Source organism: Hippocampus zosterae, chromosome 4 (assembly GCF_025434085.1).
Source record: "Hippocampus zosterae strain Florida chromosome 4, ASM2543408v3, whole genome shotgun sequence".
Lineage (NCBI taxonomy): Eukaryota > Metazoa > Chordata > Actinopteri > Syngnathiformes > Syngnathidae > Hippocampus > Hippocampus zosterae.
In genome coordinates, this window is record NC_067454.1 from 15370933 (window position 1) to 15384474 (window position 13542).

At 45.4% G+C, this 13542-nt stretch overlaps 1 protein-coding gene across 1 annotated transcript in view; it reads left to right on the top strand.

Annotated features, from left to right (window-relative positions):
* phlpp2 (PH domain and leucine rich repeat protein phosphatase 2) overlaps nucleotides 1-4877 on the top strand; it is a 37158-nt gene extending 32281 nt beyond the window's left edge. The window contains exons 16-19 of the mRNA XM_052063749.1: nucleotides 747-857; nucleotides 1211-1405; nucleotides 1492-1723; nucleotides 2963-4877. Of these exons, the coding sequence (XP_051919709.1) occupies nucleotides 747-857; nucleotides 1211-1405; nucleotides 1492-1723; nucleotides 2963-4252 (1828 nt within the window). The 3' untranslated portion in view covers nucleotides 4253-4877. The remainder of the gene's footprint in view (nucleotides 1-746; nucleotides 858-1210; nucleotides 1406-1491; nucleotides 1724-2962) is intronic.
* Nucleotides 4878-13542: the final 8665 nt, after the last annotated feature.

Consider the following 13542-nt stretch of genomic DNA (forward strand, 5'->3'; position numbering starts at 1 on the left):
ACATTAGAGGGCATTATAGTACAGTGAACTACTGCCGCAACTAGTGAATATCCCTGAGTAATTGACGCCTACGCCAAAAGGTTTGAATCACCTGTCGATGCCACAACATGAGACCAAAGCACTTTTTTTTTTGTATTAGACAACACTGTCGCCCGAGCGAATGAAGCTATTAGCCTCCCTTCAACATTGTTGCTTGGCACTAATATGCCACAAGATGACGCCAAAGCAATATTTTTATATTAGACATGGCTTTGGCTGAAGTAAAAACAGTTTTCAACAAAAATCTGCGAATAGATGAATACTGTACTGGGAATATAAGATGGATCACTCTACGGTTCTTAATAGCTCAATTTTTTTTCACTTGACTCAAACTGCATCATATCCAAAGCTTGCTCATACAGTATTTCAAAATTTTGCTTGTAAAACAAAGCAAACAAAAGTCAACCAAGTCGAGGCACTTCTAAGGCAAGGTACGACTGTAATTGCCTGAAATCTGATTGGTTTTGGTCAGGATTATATTAAAGCATATTTTCCCCAACTATATTTAACTACCCCATTAAGAGCCTAGCTTCAATTTTTTTAAATCCTGTAAAATCCCTGTTCGTTCCCATAGAAAGTTTGCAACTTCGAACATTTCCAACCCAAGATGTGACATTGTTCTTAAAAGAATTTCATAGATTCTTCAGCTCAATTTCTGGTGGTGAAAAGACGACCAGACCCGACTGAATTTTATCTTTGATTTTAAGTCACATCACTACATTGAAACTGGACCAGAAATCGACTGCAACGGGAGACTCGCAAAACGTCTCTGCTCCCTGGAGCCACGGGTACTCTGAAATGAGCGGCCAAAGGAATAAGTGAGCTTTTCAACTCCTTGCTATTTTTGAATGTCCGAAAATTCTACCCTGATATACATAAAGGCCGACCATTTGCCCAAATTATAATATCCAGATGAATAAATGAACAAATTGAGTCCTCATTAGTAAAGCAAAAATATATATTATCTAACTCACCTTTTTAAAGGCATCTTTGTGTGTCTGAATACAGTACATGAACACCAACCTTGGCACATGCCAATTCATGAATCAATCAGCAATGGGAGAATCTTAAGTCTCAAGTGAGCTGGTGTATGCCAGCTGACTTTAGATGAGACAAACAATAAAACATTTTGGGAGTGCGCATTTGAATTCAGATGTCATGGCCGCAACAGGTTGTGTGTGTCCGTGCTGGCCATCGACCGACTTGGAGACAGGGTGGAAGCATGTTACAGTATTTTCGACGGCGACCGCAATGAGGAAGTCCCTCGGCTGCTCCAGTGCACTATGGGTGACGTGCTGTGCGAGGAAGTGCAACATTCCAGTATTGACAGTGTGTATATGAGCAACACATTCCTAACTTCACACAGGTTTGTGCACTTCCCCAAAATATCATCATTTTTCTGCAGAGTTAGTGTATCTCTGACCCTGTCTGTATGATTGACCAACGGAACAGGAAACTAGGGACGGTCGGCCAGAAATTGGGTGCCTCTGCCTTGCTGTGTTATATCCACCATGAGTCCTCGGAGCCAGGAGGCTACCTCAGTGTGACAGTGTCCAACGTGGGCACCTGCCAAGCGGTGTTGTGTCGGGACGGTCGACCTGTACCCCTCTCAAAGGTGTACAGCCTGGAGAACTGCACTGAGGAGATGGAAAGAGTTAAACTCAACAAAGCCATCATTACCGAGGTAATATTCCGATTACAGTGTAGAGAGTAGTCAGTGGCCACTCTGCATTAGATACTCTCCATGACCGCTCACTTGTCTTTAACCTGTTTTGAACCTTTAAGTCATCATCTGCTATGATATAAAGCAATGTATTATGTTCTGTTCTGTAACTGTGGTATCACACTGAACAGTTTGTTGATTTGTATTTGTTTTACTTTGATGTCTGCTTTGGGGTTGGTATTGCAAATGAGAATCTTTTCACGATTGCCTGACCCAGTCCTAGACAAATGAAATTTTAAGAAATAAATACAAATGTTAGGATGGATATCTAGAAAATCGAATAAACGCTCAAATGACTTGCATTGTGAGTCCTCTGACAAACCTGCTTAGCAAACATTTGCCGCATGCAAATGTCAGATGCGACCAAAGAAAATAGAGGAATTAATTGTGTCGATCTGTTAATGCGCTTCCAAACTATTTTTCGACGTCTATTGCAGACCCCGTTCCAATTCAAAAATTCCAGTGTAAAAAAAACAACTAGTGGAAGTAAAACTAATTCTTTATTATTGTCAGTCATAACCTTAAGGATGAGTGACGAAAGTGTCCTGTGTTCTGGGTAGTTGTAAACCATGAAAACAAGTGAATTGTAATTCGCAGAGTTTTTGAAGGTGAGCTTTGTGTGATTTTGAATGATACAACCTCGCGGCTGTTTGACTTGAGAGGTTCCACCTTTAGTCCAAAAGGCTGCTTCGATATGCCTCGGTGGGGGTGGTCACTGTAAGGTGCAGTTTTGTGGCTGGTGAAAGGACCGCCCTGACGTCGCTGTACTCAGGGAAATGTCCCTTCTTGAGATGCAACCCCCCCCCCACCCCCCCACTGACTCTGCACCCGAAGAAGCTGCTCTCAGATGTTATGTCATGTGCCTGTGCAAAGGCTGCTTAGTCTCTCCAATGTTGAGGTCACTCCTCACTCCACTCCACTGCATGAGATGTAGAACTGAAGTAGCCTTTTGGACAAAAGGTGAAAGGTCTTCAACAAACAAGAGAAGTCCAGCTGCTTCAATTCAAACATTGCACATCACCATGACCTGGACGACCGGAGAATCTGCACAGACAGTAAACGAAAAGATACTGGACAGCGAGAGCTTTTTCTGGATTGCAGTCTGCTCGCTACAAATGAAAATGTTTCATCTATCATTAATATTTGGCTTGATATTCACAGTCACACATGCCTTACCCCGAGGAATTGTCTCTTTTCTAGGATAACAAAGTGAGCGGTGTGACGTGCTGCACCCGCCTGCTGGGCTGCTCTTATCTGTCTCCGTGGGTGCTTCCGAAGCCCTGGGTGCACACCGAGCCGCTCTCATCCCTGGATGAATTCTTGATCCTGGGGAATCGCGCGCTGTTTGAGCGCGTATCCTACCAGGAAGCCGTGCGCACGGTTCAGGCCATGCGGGATCCGCGCGCCGCCGCCAAAAAGCTTTGCACGCTGGCCCAGAGCTACGGCTGCAAGGACAACATTGGGGCTGCGGTCGTGGCCTTGAACATTGCCGAGGACAGCTGCACTTGCGAGCCACCCGTTTACACCACTGAACCCAGGGGTCCCCCTCCGGGCCCTTTGGCTGTATGCATGACGCCAGCCCCAAGTGACACGGCTACTTTGTCATCCACTAGCGGGGTGGTCTCTGAGTTCAACAGCGAAACGTCAGCGTCAGAGGTCGGCAGCGAGGCAGGCTCCACCGCCTCCGATGAGCACCCAAACTCAGGAGTTGCGCCACGTCCAGAGAGACGTTGTAGCCTGCACCCCGCTACGACGCTGTGCGGTATCATGGTCCCAGGCTCGGTCGGGCTGGGGGGCCACATGGGCCCGTTCCAGCGGCAACCTTCCTGCGCCACGTTCTCCAGCAACCATTCTGACAACGGTTTGGACAGCGACGATGAGACTCCTCTTGAAGGCGTCATCTCCAATGGCAGCAAGCTAGAAGTGGAGGTGGACATTCACTGCTGCGCTTTCCAGCTGCGATCAGGGGCCCCCGAGAGCCTGAAGGACACAGCCTTTGAAAAGCGATTGTCTGATTATCCGAATGGCAAGATGCGCAGGCAGAATAGTGTGGTGGTCTCCGCGACCAATGGCTGCCTGCTGGCTGTTTGTGGCAGAGAACTCGCAGACTTGAAGAAATCACCTTCGACTTCGTGTCTGTTCGGGAAGAAGCTGTCCAACGGCTCTGTGGTGGCCCCTGAGGACAGTCATAATCTCATCGAGGTGGCCCTGGAGGCACCTAAAAAAAAGTCTGGGTATTTCACTGCGCCGGCACAGCAGGATCCCGAAGACCAGCTGATTGTGCCTCCTTGTCTGGAGCAGGAAGTCAGAGAGCAGCTAAAAGGCCATAGCTCTCTGGTCTCAGCCCCCTCTGCGCCGTCCACACCCCCTTCTGTCAAAGACGCAGGGTGGGATCAATCACAACCCCCTACTCCCTTTGCCCTAAGCCTGGTACCAGGTCCTGGAGCGACCCCAACCGTAAAGCCTGAGGTCTATGATACCGCCCTGTAAAAGGGGGAACATAGCACACACGGCCTGGTTGCCATGCTGTTAATGTGCCATCCCAGGGAAGTGGAGGAGATTCGTCCATTGAGAAATTAGTGTGAGATTCAAGGGAAAATTCTCTTTGTATCATGCGAGCAAGACGCTTTTTGGCTCAAGCCTGAAACTGTCCAACATATCCTCTCACTTTGGGATTGCCCAGGACTGTCCTCAGTGCGGGTCACATTCTTCTAGTCCAAGTGCCTACTGGAGATGACTCAGCCTCAGAGTTCCCAGGCTACACGGCTGTTTTAGAGTAGAGCTTCTTACTGAGACCCGGAGGAAGGACAATGAAGTTGACACAGCTCGCCCTCCGCTTCCTGTAGCTTATACAAGAAAATACACATAATGTTTGCCATTCAGTCTCAAATGGGCCCGTTCCCATCAAACCTCAATTCAGTTGAGTTAGGTCTGGTTTGTGTTTGTATTGCGGGATAAAAATGGTCGATCGTGTCGTTGCCAAAACTCTGAATGAGTCCTGATTGCACCTTTTAAACTCAACGTCGTCTAAACCTTTTCCAGTAATTGGACTGCATTCAGAAAAATTGAAGGGTGACGAGCCCACTTTGATATTCACCACCTTTTGTTTATTAAACTTGCTAAAACCAATCCAATGTAAGTTAAGATCAGTTAAATACATTCAAAGGAACAGCAGCCTCAAACATGTCTCAGCTTTGTGTTATAGCTAACAGAGCAAATATTTTCAATTAGTGCGTGGTAATTTTACAACTTCTATTAAAGTTTAATATTTTAAAAATGATAGAACACTCTAAATTATCCCTAGGTGTGACTGTGAGTGTGAATGGTTGTTGGCCTGTGCGTGCCGTGCGATTGGCTGGTAACCAGTTCAGTGTGTAACACCCCCCCCCCCCCCCCACACACACACACACACACACACCCTGATGACAGCTGGGATAGGCTCCAGCATGCCCCACAACCCTTGTGAGGATAAAGCGGCTCACATAATGGATGGATGGAAGATAGATTTTTTTTTTCTAATTCTCCTTCGCAAACGGGTCCCAGGCAAAACTTTGGCCACCCCTGTTCAAACCCGCAGACCTGGATTCACCAATCCAGCATTGAGCATTTTTCCCACCAACTCTGACATAGTCCTAGCTTGTGAGCCAGAACAAGTCAGAGTTGGCCTCACTCTTCACTTACATGCACATGTAATGCAAACGTCAGTTGTGGAAGCCGTCAAGAATTTGACAATATATTTTCTGCTATCTACTATTTTTTTATAGTACAATACTATGTTTTTTTTCTCGACTTATTTTGAAATTGAATAACTTCCTGAATGTTATGCCCCAGATAAATTGCCACACGCCCTTTGCTACTGATAATGTGACATCAGACCAATTCTCATGCCACCCTGGTGGGAAGGTCCCCCAAAAATGCTGCGTGTTGCTGTAATTTAGGACTGGGAATAGAATCTATATATATATTGCGCGTCGTCCCGCACGCGGTCTGTCCTTCCCTCTGTCCCTTTTCAAAACGTACCTACTTCACCGCGCCGCTGCGCGCCGCCACTGCGCGCCGCCACTGCGTGCCGCCACTGCGCCGCTCAGGCAGTGGCTCACTACGATCGCGCGGGCATCTTAGCGAAAAAATGTTGTCTACCCACAAGCATTGCAATGAAATTGTTAGTTATTTAATAGAACGCTAAACATCTCTTTATTTTCGCGATAAGCAATGAAGATAAACAAAAAGTTGAACCAAGCAACAACACTTTTGTGGGCCGAAAGCCCACCTTACCAGCCTTCCGCAGGAATTAGTTGATGAGCCGCCCGCAGGGCGGCGAACCACCACCTTACCAGCCTTCCGCAGGAACTAGCTGATGAGCCGCCCGGAGGGCGGCGAACCACCTAGTTTGACCATAAATAAAGACCTGCATTTTTTTTAACATCCTCACAAAAGACATTTTGATTCATCTCTCTGCAATAGGTGAATGCTACGCGTCATTCTAATAACCGGTATGTGCTGATATCAAGATTGAAATGTCAATATTCGGAGCAATGCGCCTTGACTTGATGCGATGAAGGCAGCTATGCAAAGTTGTGTGTTCCTATCTCTTTTAAAATGAACAAAAAAAAAAGACAAAACAGAAAAAGGCTGAAGGAATAATAACATTGATTATTGGTGCTTGACCAAAATTTCTGTCAAAAATGTTTCAAGTTTGGAGCACATTGCCAATGTTCATACGAAATGGTAAATGGGACAACAAAACTCAATTCACGTCCTTTAGCGCAAATTCAGTTGTAGCTTGAACACATTTTTACTGTTCCTCCTTTACTCAGGCAGATACAGTGACACCGTGCTTATTTGCGGTTTGGTATTTTCTTTGAGAACCCGCTATTTTTGCGGTCACGACAAAGCTATGAATAACATAGATATATTACTTTACCGCCATCTTCTGGCATCTTGGGGCCAAGCAACTTTGTTCAACTCAGAGGAGCTGCTTCATTTAGTCGGGCCGTTGCAATGTCTAATAGTTTTTTTCACAGATTTTGGCTAGTCGCAGCAGTGTTTGTCTCCTGTCTCTCGTAAATAGAATCAAATTGCGAAATCTGCGAGGAACTGACGGCCCCCAAAAGGTTCCGAACTATCTCTTGATTATCACAAGATTGTGACAAAGCACAACTTTTTACTAAAATTCCTCAACTCACTCACTCACTCCTCAGCATAGTTCTTTGGTACCAAAATGCCAAGGAAGATGGTTCCAAAGTAATACTTTCATTGTGTTGGCTTTTCTCAACAAATAAGGTATAGGTTGTGGCAGTCAAAAGGAGCACGCACGATTGCCTGTAAACACGTCTTTATTCCACGACTGCCAACAAGTGGGTCTAAACAATTACAAATTTGCGGCAAAGACATTCACATAAACACACCCCCTACTGTATGCCTGCTGGGTGAGAAGCATGGTCCTAGTGTCCGCCACAAGGTTACCCCAAAAAGGTGAATTTGCAAAAGCTGTGGTCATGTGTGTGTATGTATGTGTGTGTGTGTGTGTGTGTGTGTATAAAAAAAAAAAAATCCTCATCTCACCCCTCGGGTGGTGTCCGTCCCTCATTCAGCTCGGGTCCTCTACCAGAGGCCAGGACGCTTGAGGGTTCTGCGCAGTATCCTTGCTGTTCCCAGCACTGCACATTTCTGGACTGAGATGTCCGATGTTGTTCCAGGGATCTGTTGCAACCACTCATCTAGTTTGGGGGTCACTGCCCCGAGTGCTCCGACCACCACAGGCACGACTGTCACCTTTACCTTCCAGGTTCTCTCCAGCTCCTCTCTGAGCCCTTGGTATTTCTCGAGTTTCTCATGTTCCTTCTTCCTGATGTTTCCATCACTTGGGACCGCTACATCCACTACAACGGCTTTCCTCTGCCCTTTATCTATGATCACGATATCTGGTTGGTTCGCCATTACCATCTTGTCAGTCTGGATCTGGAAGTCCCACAGGATCTTCGCTCTGTCATTCTCCACCACCTTCGGAGGTGTTTCCCATTTTGACCTTGGGGTTTCCAGTCCATACTCCGCACAGATGTTTCGGTAGACTATGCCAGCCACCTGGTTATGGCGTTCCATGTAGGCTTTCCCTGCCAGCATCTTACACCCTGCAGTTATGTGTTGGATCGTCTCAGGTGCCTCTTTGCACAACCTACACCTTGGGTCTTGTCTGGTGTGGTATATCTGGGCCTCGATGGCTCTGGTGCTCAAGGCCTGTTCCTGAGCAGCCAGGATGAGTGCCTCTGTGCTGTCCTTCAGGCCAGCCCTCTCTAGCCACTGATAGGACTTCTTGAGATCAGCCACTTCAGTTATGGTCCGGTGGTACATCCCGTGTAGGGGCTTGTCCTCCCATGATGGTCCCTCTTCCAGCGCCTCATCTTCTGTTCCCCATTGTTTGAGACATTCTCTGAGTACGTCATCTGTTGGAGCCTTCTCCTTGATGTATTCATGGAGCTTGGATGTTTCATCCTGGACAGTGGCTCTCACACTCACTAGTCCCCGGCCTCCTTCCTTTCGGCTTGCGTACAGTCTCAGGGTGCTGGATTTGGGATGCAACCCTCCATGCATGGTTAGGAGCTTTCGGGTCTTAACGTCCGTGGTCTGAATCTCTTCCTTTGGCCACCTTATTATTCCTGCAGGGTATCTGATCACTGGCAGGGCATAGCTGTTTATTGCCCGGGTCTTATTCTTGCCATTGAGCTGGCTTCTTAGGACTTGCCTCACTCGCTGGAGGTATTTGGCCGTAGCCGCTTTCCTTGTTGCCAGTTCGAGGTTGCCATTGGCTTGTGGTATACCAAGGTACTTGTAGCTGTCCTCAATGTCTGCTATTGTTCCTTCTGGGAGTGAGACCCCTTCAGTGCGGACTACCTTTCCTCTCTGAGTCACCATCCGACTACATTTCTCAAGCCCGAATGACATCCCGATGTCGCTGCTGTAGATCCTGGTTGTGTGGATCAGGGAATCTATGTCCCTTTCGCTCTTAGCATACAGCTTTATGTCATCCATGTAGAGGAGGTGACTGATTGTAGCTCCATTTCTGAGGCGGTATCCATAGCCTGTCTTGGTGATTACTTGGCTTAGGGGGTTCAGTCCTATGCAGAACAGCAGTGGGGAGAGTGCATCACCTTGGTATATGCCACATTTGATGGACACTTGGGTAAGTGGCTTGCCCTTGGCTTCAAGTGTGGTTTTCCACATCCTCATCGAGTTCGCAACGAAGGCTCTTAGGGTCCTGTTCACCTTATACAACTCCAAGCATTCAGTGATCCATGTATGTGGCATCGAGTCATAGGCTTTCTTGTAATCAATCCAAGCTGTGCACAGGTTGGTACGTCGGGACCTGCAGTCGTGTGCGACTGTTCTGTCAACCAGGAGTTGATGTTTGGCTCCTCTAGTATCTCTACCAATGCCCTTCTGTGCTTCGCTCATGTATTGATCCATGTGTCCACTTATCTTAGCCGCAATGATGCCTGACATGAGCTTCCATGTTGTGGAGAGACAGGTTATTGGCCGATAGTTGGATGGAATTGCACCCTTCGAGGGATCCTTCATGATCAGGATCGTTCGCCCTGCGGTTAGCCATTCTGGGTGAGTCCCATCCCTCAGCAGCTGGTTCATTTGTACTGCTAGGCGCTCATGGAGTGCTGTGAGTTTCTTTAGCCAGTAGGTGTGGACCATGTCCGGGCCTGGTGCTGTCCAGTTCTTCATATCTGAGACTCTTTCCTGTATGTCTGCCACTGTTATGGTAACTGGGTTCTGTTCAGGGAGGTTGCTGTGCTCCTCTCTCAGGGTCACCAGCCATTGTGCACTGCTGTTATGTGCAACCTCCTTCTCCCATATGCCTTTCCAGTACCTTTCAGTTTCCAGTCTTGGTGGGTCGGCTCTGTTGTTAGGACCCTGCCACTGAGCGTACACTTTCGCAGGTTGTGTTGCGGACAGCCTGTTTATTCGTCTGGCCTCATTCTCTTTCGTGTACCGCTTTAGGCGACTGGACAAGGCTTGGAGCCTTTGTTTGGCAGTTTCGAGTGCTTCAGGTATGGTCATCTGGATGTACCTCTCGGGTATCGGCCTTTTCATCACACCTCTCTGGGCCTCCGTCAATTGACTCACATATTTCCGGGCCGCCTTGATCTTAGCCTCCAACCGTCTTTTCCATGGTGGGTAACGTATCTCATGGCTTCCATGGTTGCTCTTATAGCCCAGAGTCTCCAGGATCACTGATGCTGAAGCGTATATCAGCTCATTGGTTTCTGTGATCGTTACGGTAGGGATCGCCCTCAGTGCTGCATTCACACTTTCTATGAGACTTTCAGATGGTACTTCACATAGCCGTTGTAATCGGTTTCTAGGTTGCCCAGCTTTCATTCTCGCCATAATCTTAGCTTTCAGGTCAGTTGCTGCCTCGCTCAGCATTTCATTCATTGGGGCTGGCCACCCAATCTCATCATCTGCATTCATTGGGGCTTGCCTCCCAATCTCTTGTATGACCTCCTCCTCTGATCTGGCAGCCTGGGGCCCTTCACCATGGAACCTGCGTTGTACCTCATCAATCTCAAGTTGTGACAGCAGTTGCCGTTTGTGGATGTTGGAACACTGAGCTACTAGTTGTTTCGCGGTCAACCGTGACTGTGGGTTTCGAAGTAACCATTCAGCCCACATTCTCTGCATGTAACCCCTCTGACTAGGGTTGCTTGAGTAGTAGCATTCCAACAGAGCCATGTTATCGCCTCTCGCCCATCTCCGCTTTGTTCCAGTAGCCCATTTTTCATCAAGGTGCTCTGGTTCCCCAGCACCTGACACAGACCTTGTTTGGCCGGGCGACGTCTGAGCCGGCATGTCATTCGTTTTATTGTCTCTCATCATTGTATGAGGTAGGCATTAGCGTGAAGGATCTTGCCCAAGGACCCACACTGGATGGTGTTATGTGCTCATTTTTGCCCCAAGCGGGATTCGAACCACCGTCTCCCGTATGCCAAACCGATGCCTTATCAACTGAGCTATCCAGCCGCTATATACTGTATATATATATATATATATATATATATATATATATACTGTATATATATATATATATAATATAATTAGAATTATTCTTTGATGTGGGTTTTTTCCCCTCTACAAAAACTCACTTATATTATAAGCTAATTAATAATAGCTTGTATTAATAATTATATTATTAATATTAATAATTAATAATATAATTAGCTAATAGAGCTATAATGCAGGCCGATGACTCTTGGTTCCTGGTGCCAAAAGAGAAATTGTATGTAAAGGAGACCAAAGTCAGGTCACACTGCCAATTCGACATATTGTTTTGGCGTCGTGGTGCAGTTGTGGCATTGCATAGTTTTTCTTTCCAGCGTTCCCTTTCAGCCTTATAGCATTGCCGCTCATTTGGTGGTAAAAGGAAGATGAGCCATCGGTTGAATCCCACTCATGTCCTGTTTATTGTCTCTGAAGCCTTAATTGTCTTTCTCTTTTTACTTGTCATCTTCATGAATTCAACCCTAATTACTAAAGCATTTTGTACTGAGTTTAGTCTGTGAGAATGTGATCCTCATTGTGTGTTGGAGTGAATCATATCACCTACAGAGTGCTGAAAGCCCTTGATTTCCCTTACGATCACATTTTCCCTCCAGTAATCATTTTTACAGTACCACAAGCTCCATAAAAACTAGCATGAATTGCAAAGCAACATCCTTCGATATAAGGAACTCTACTTGGTTAAAATTCCTGCACAACTGCGCATCACAACGGTTAATGAAATGTGAAACAAAATGAAGAGGCACCTTTTGTGTTATTTAACTGAACAGGCAGTTGCTGGAGTCATTGCGGAAAAACACGCACTCTCATCGTTCACCAAGTCCTAACTATAAACATTGAGACATTGTGCAAGTAATGAATTACAGAGAATTCATTTGAACCCCATCTGTTCTGATCACTTTTTTTTTGTGCTGAGGCCAAATCGAGTCACCTTATTTTGAGTATCGGTGTGTGTCTTAGTTAAATGTACAATGAGTCAATGTCACGTCAGATGGTGCTCAACTCTGCTCATCTACAAACAATGATTAATTGCCTCGGCAAATGCAACGGTGGGTCACAAGTGTGCTTGTCACAAAATAAGTCGCGCGCATTATTAGACTTCTGTTTAAAGGCAAATCGTTTAAATGTGTTATATTTGCTAGTCTTTTATCCCTGACAATGATGCCCAGTGAGCGCTTTGGCCATACTTTTCCTTCTTGTATCCTGTTTCCTTTGCAGTCATTAAGTTTGTTGTGTCTCTCGACTTACCCTGAGTGTCCATGTAAGCAAAATGTTTCCATATCTAACACTGTGCCTGTTTTCTTTTGTGAGCTTTGGATGAGAGAGAAAGAGTTTGGTCATTTCAAAGACAAGCTTTGTGGACAGAGGTGGTGTGCACTACACAGCGCTTTGGTTGCTGAATAGACAAATGAACTGCTGCATGAGGGCCAGCCCTGATTTAAATAAATAAATACGTTTTTCACCTGATGCCGATTAGCGGAAAAATACACTATCAGATTGAGATTGTTGCTGCTTTTTCGGATACCAGTCACCTGACTGACAGAATAATGAAAACAAGAAGTACATTAGGGAAATGCTAAAAACATCTTGAAAGTATAAAAAATATAATAATGTGTGTTGAAAGTGTGCAGAATCGGCTAATAGTACATTATAAATGTTATCTCAGGCAAGACAATAAGCACCTCCTCGTTGTTTACACAGCGCACAATAGTGCAGTAGATATGAAAAGTCACACATCCCTGATTAAAATACCATTTTTTAATGGTATGAAAAATTTGAAAAATTAATCGTTTAAAAACCTTTTCCAAATCTTTTTGGTAGGGGAAATAAAAATAAACAACAAAGATAATGGCGTTTCACAAGTATACACACCCTTTTATACTTGAGGAAGTGGTTTTGTTCAGTATTAACCGGACAGATTCAAATTCATATTAAGTAGGAGTCAGCACACACACACACACACACACACACACACACACACACACACACACACACACTGTTTTAAGTGCCTCTGATTAACCCCAAATAAATGCCAGATGTTCAAGTCGAGCTATTCCTGACATTTTGTTTTGTGTTGTGCAAACACGAAATGGTATTTGGAGCTTTTCATACCGGTAATTACTGTACAGCCACCTCGAGCTAAGGCCCCACTTTGAGAAGAAGAAAATAGCGCAAAAGCATGATACAGCTTTATTTTGATTTTGGAAAGAAAAAATATTGGGCTTATTTTTTTTATATCACAAAAACCTGACATTTGGACAGAGGTGCATGGGCTTACATCTACTACATTGCGAAATCTTATCATTTTTGCAGCACTTTGTGAGTGTGACTGACTGATTAATTTAACAAATAAGTGTGTTTGGTTTGTTCCTTATTCAATGCCTGACCAGCATTGCACAACCACACATTCTTTGCTCATAAAAAAAAAAAATTCACACACAATGTACGACATTATGACTTAATATAATTATGTCTCGTAGTGTACATGTTCATCCAACACATTTGTGTAATGCAATATATCCCAAATGCGTGTGTACATACAGGGAGAGGGAGCGCAGGAGAGTGGGATACAGTCCAGTGCATTTATTGACAATATTCCCTTTAATTCTTTAGTGGAGCGGGTCCAGTAGTGTTCTTCTTATGGCCATGTCGCATTATAGTCGAAACACATGTGGAAACCTCTTTAAGTTGCAAAGTGTCTGTGTTTGTGTGTA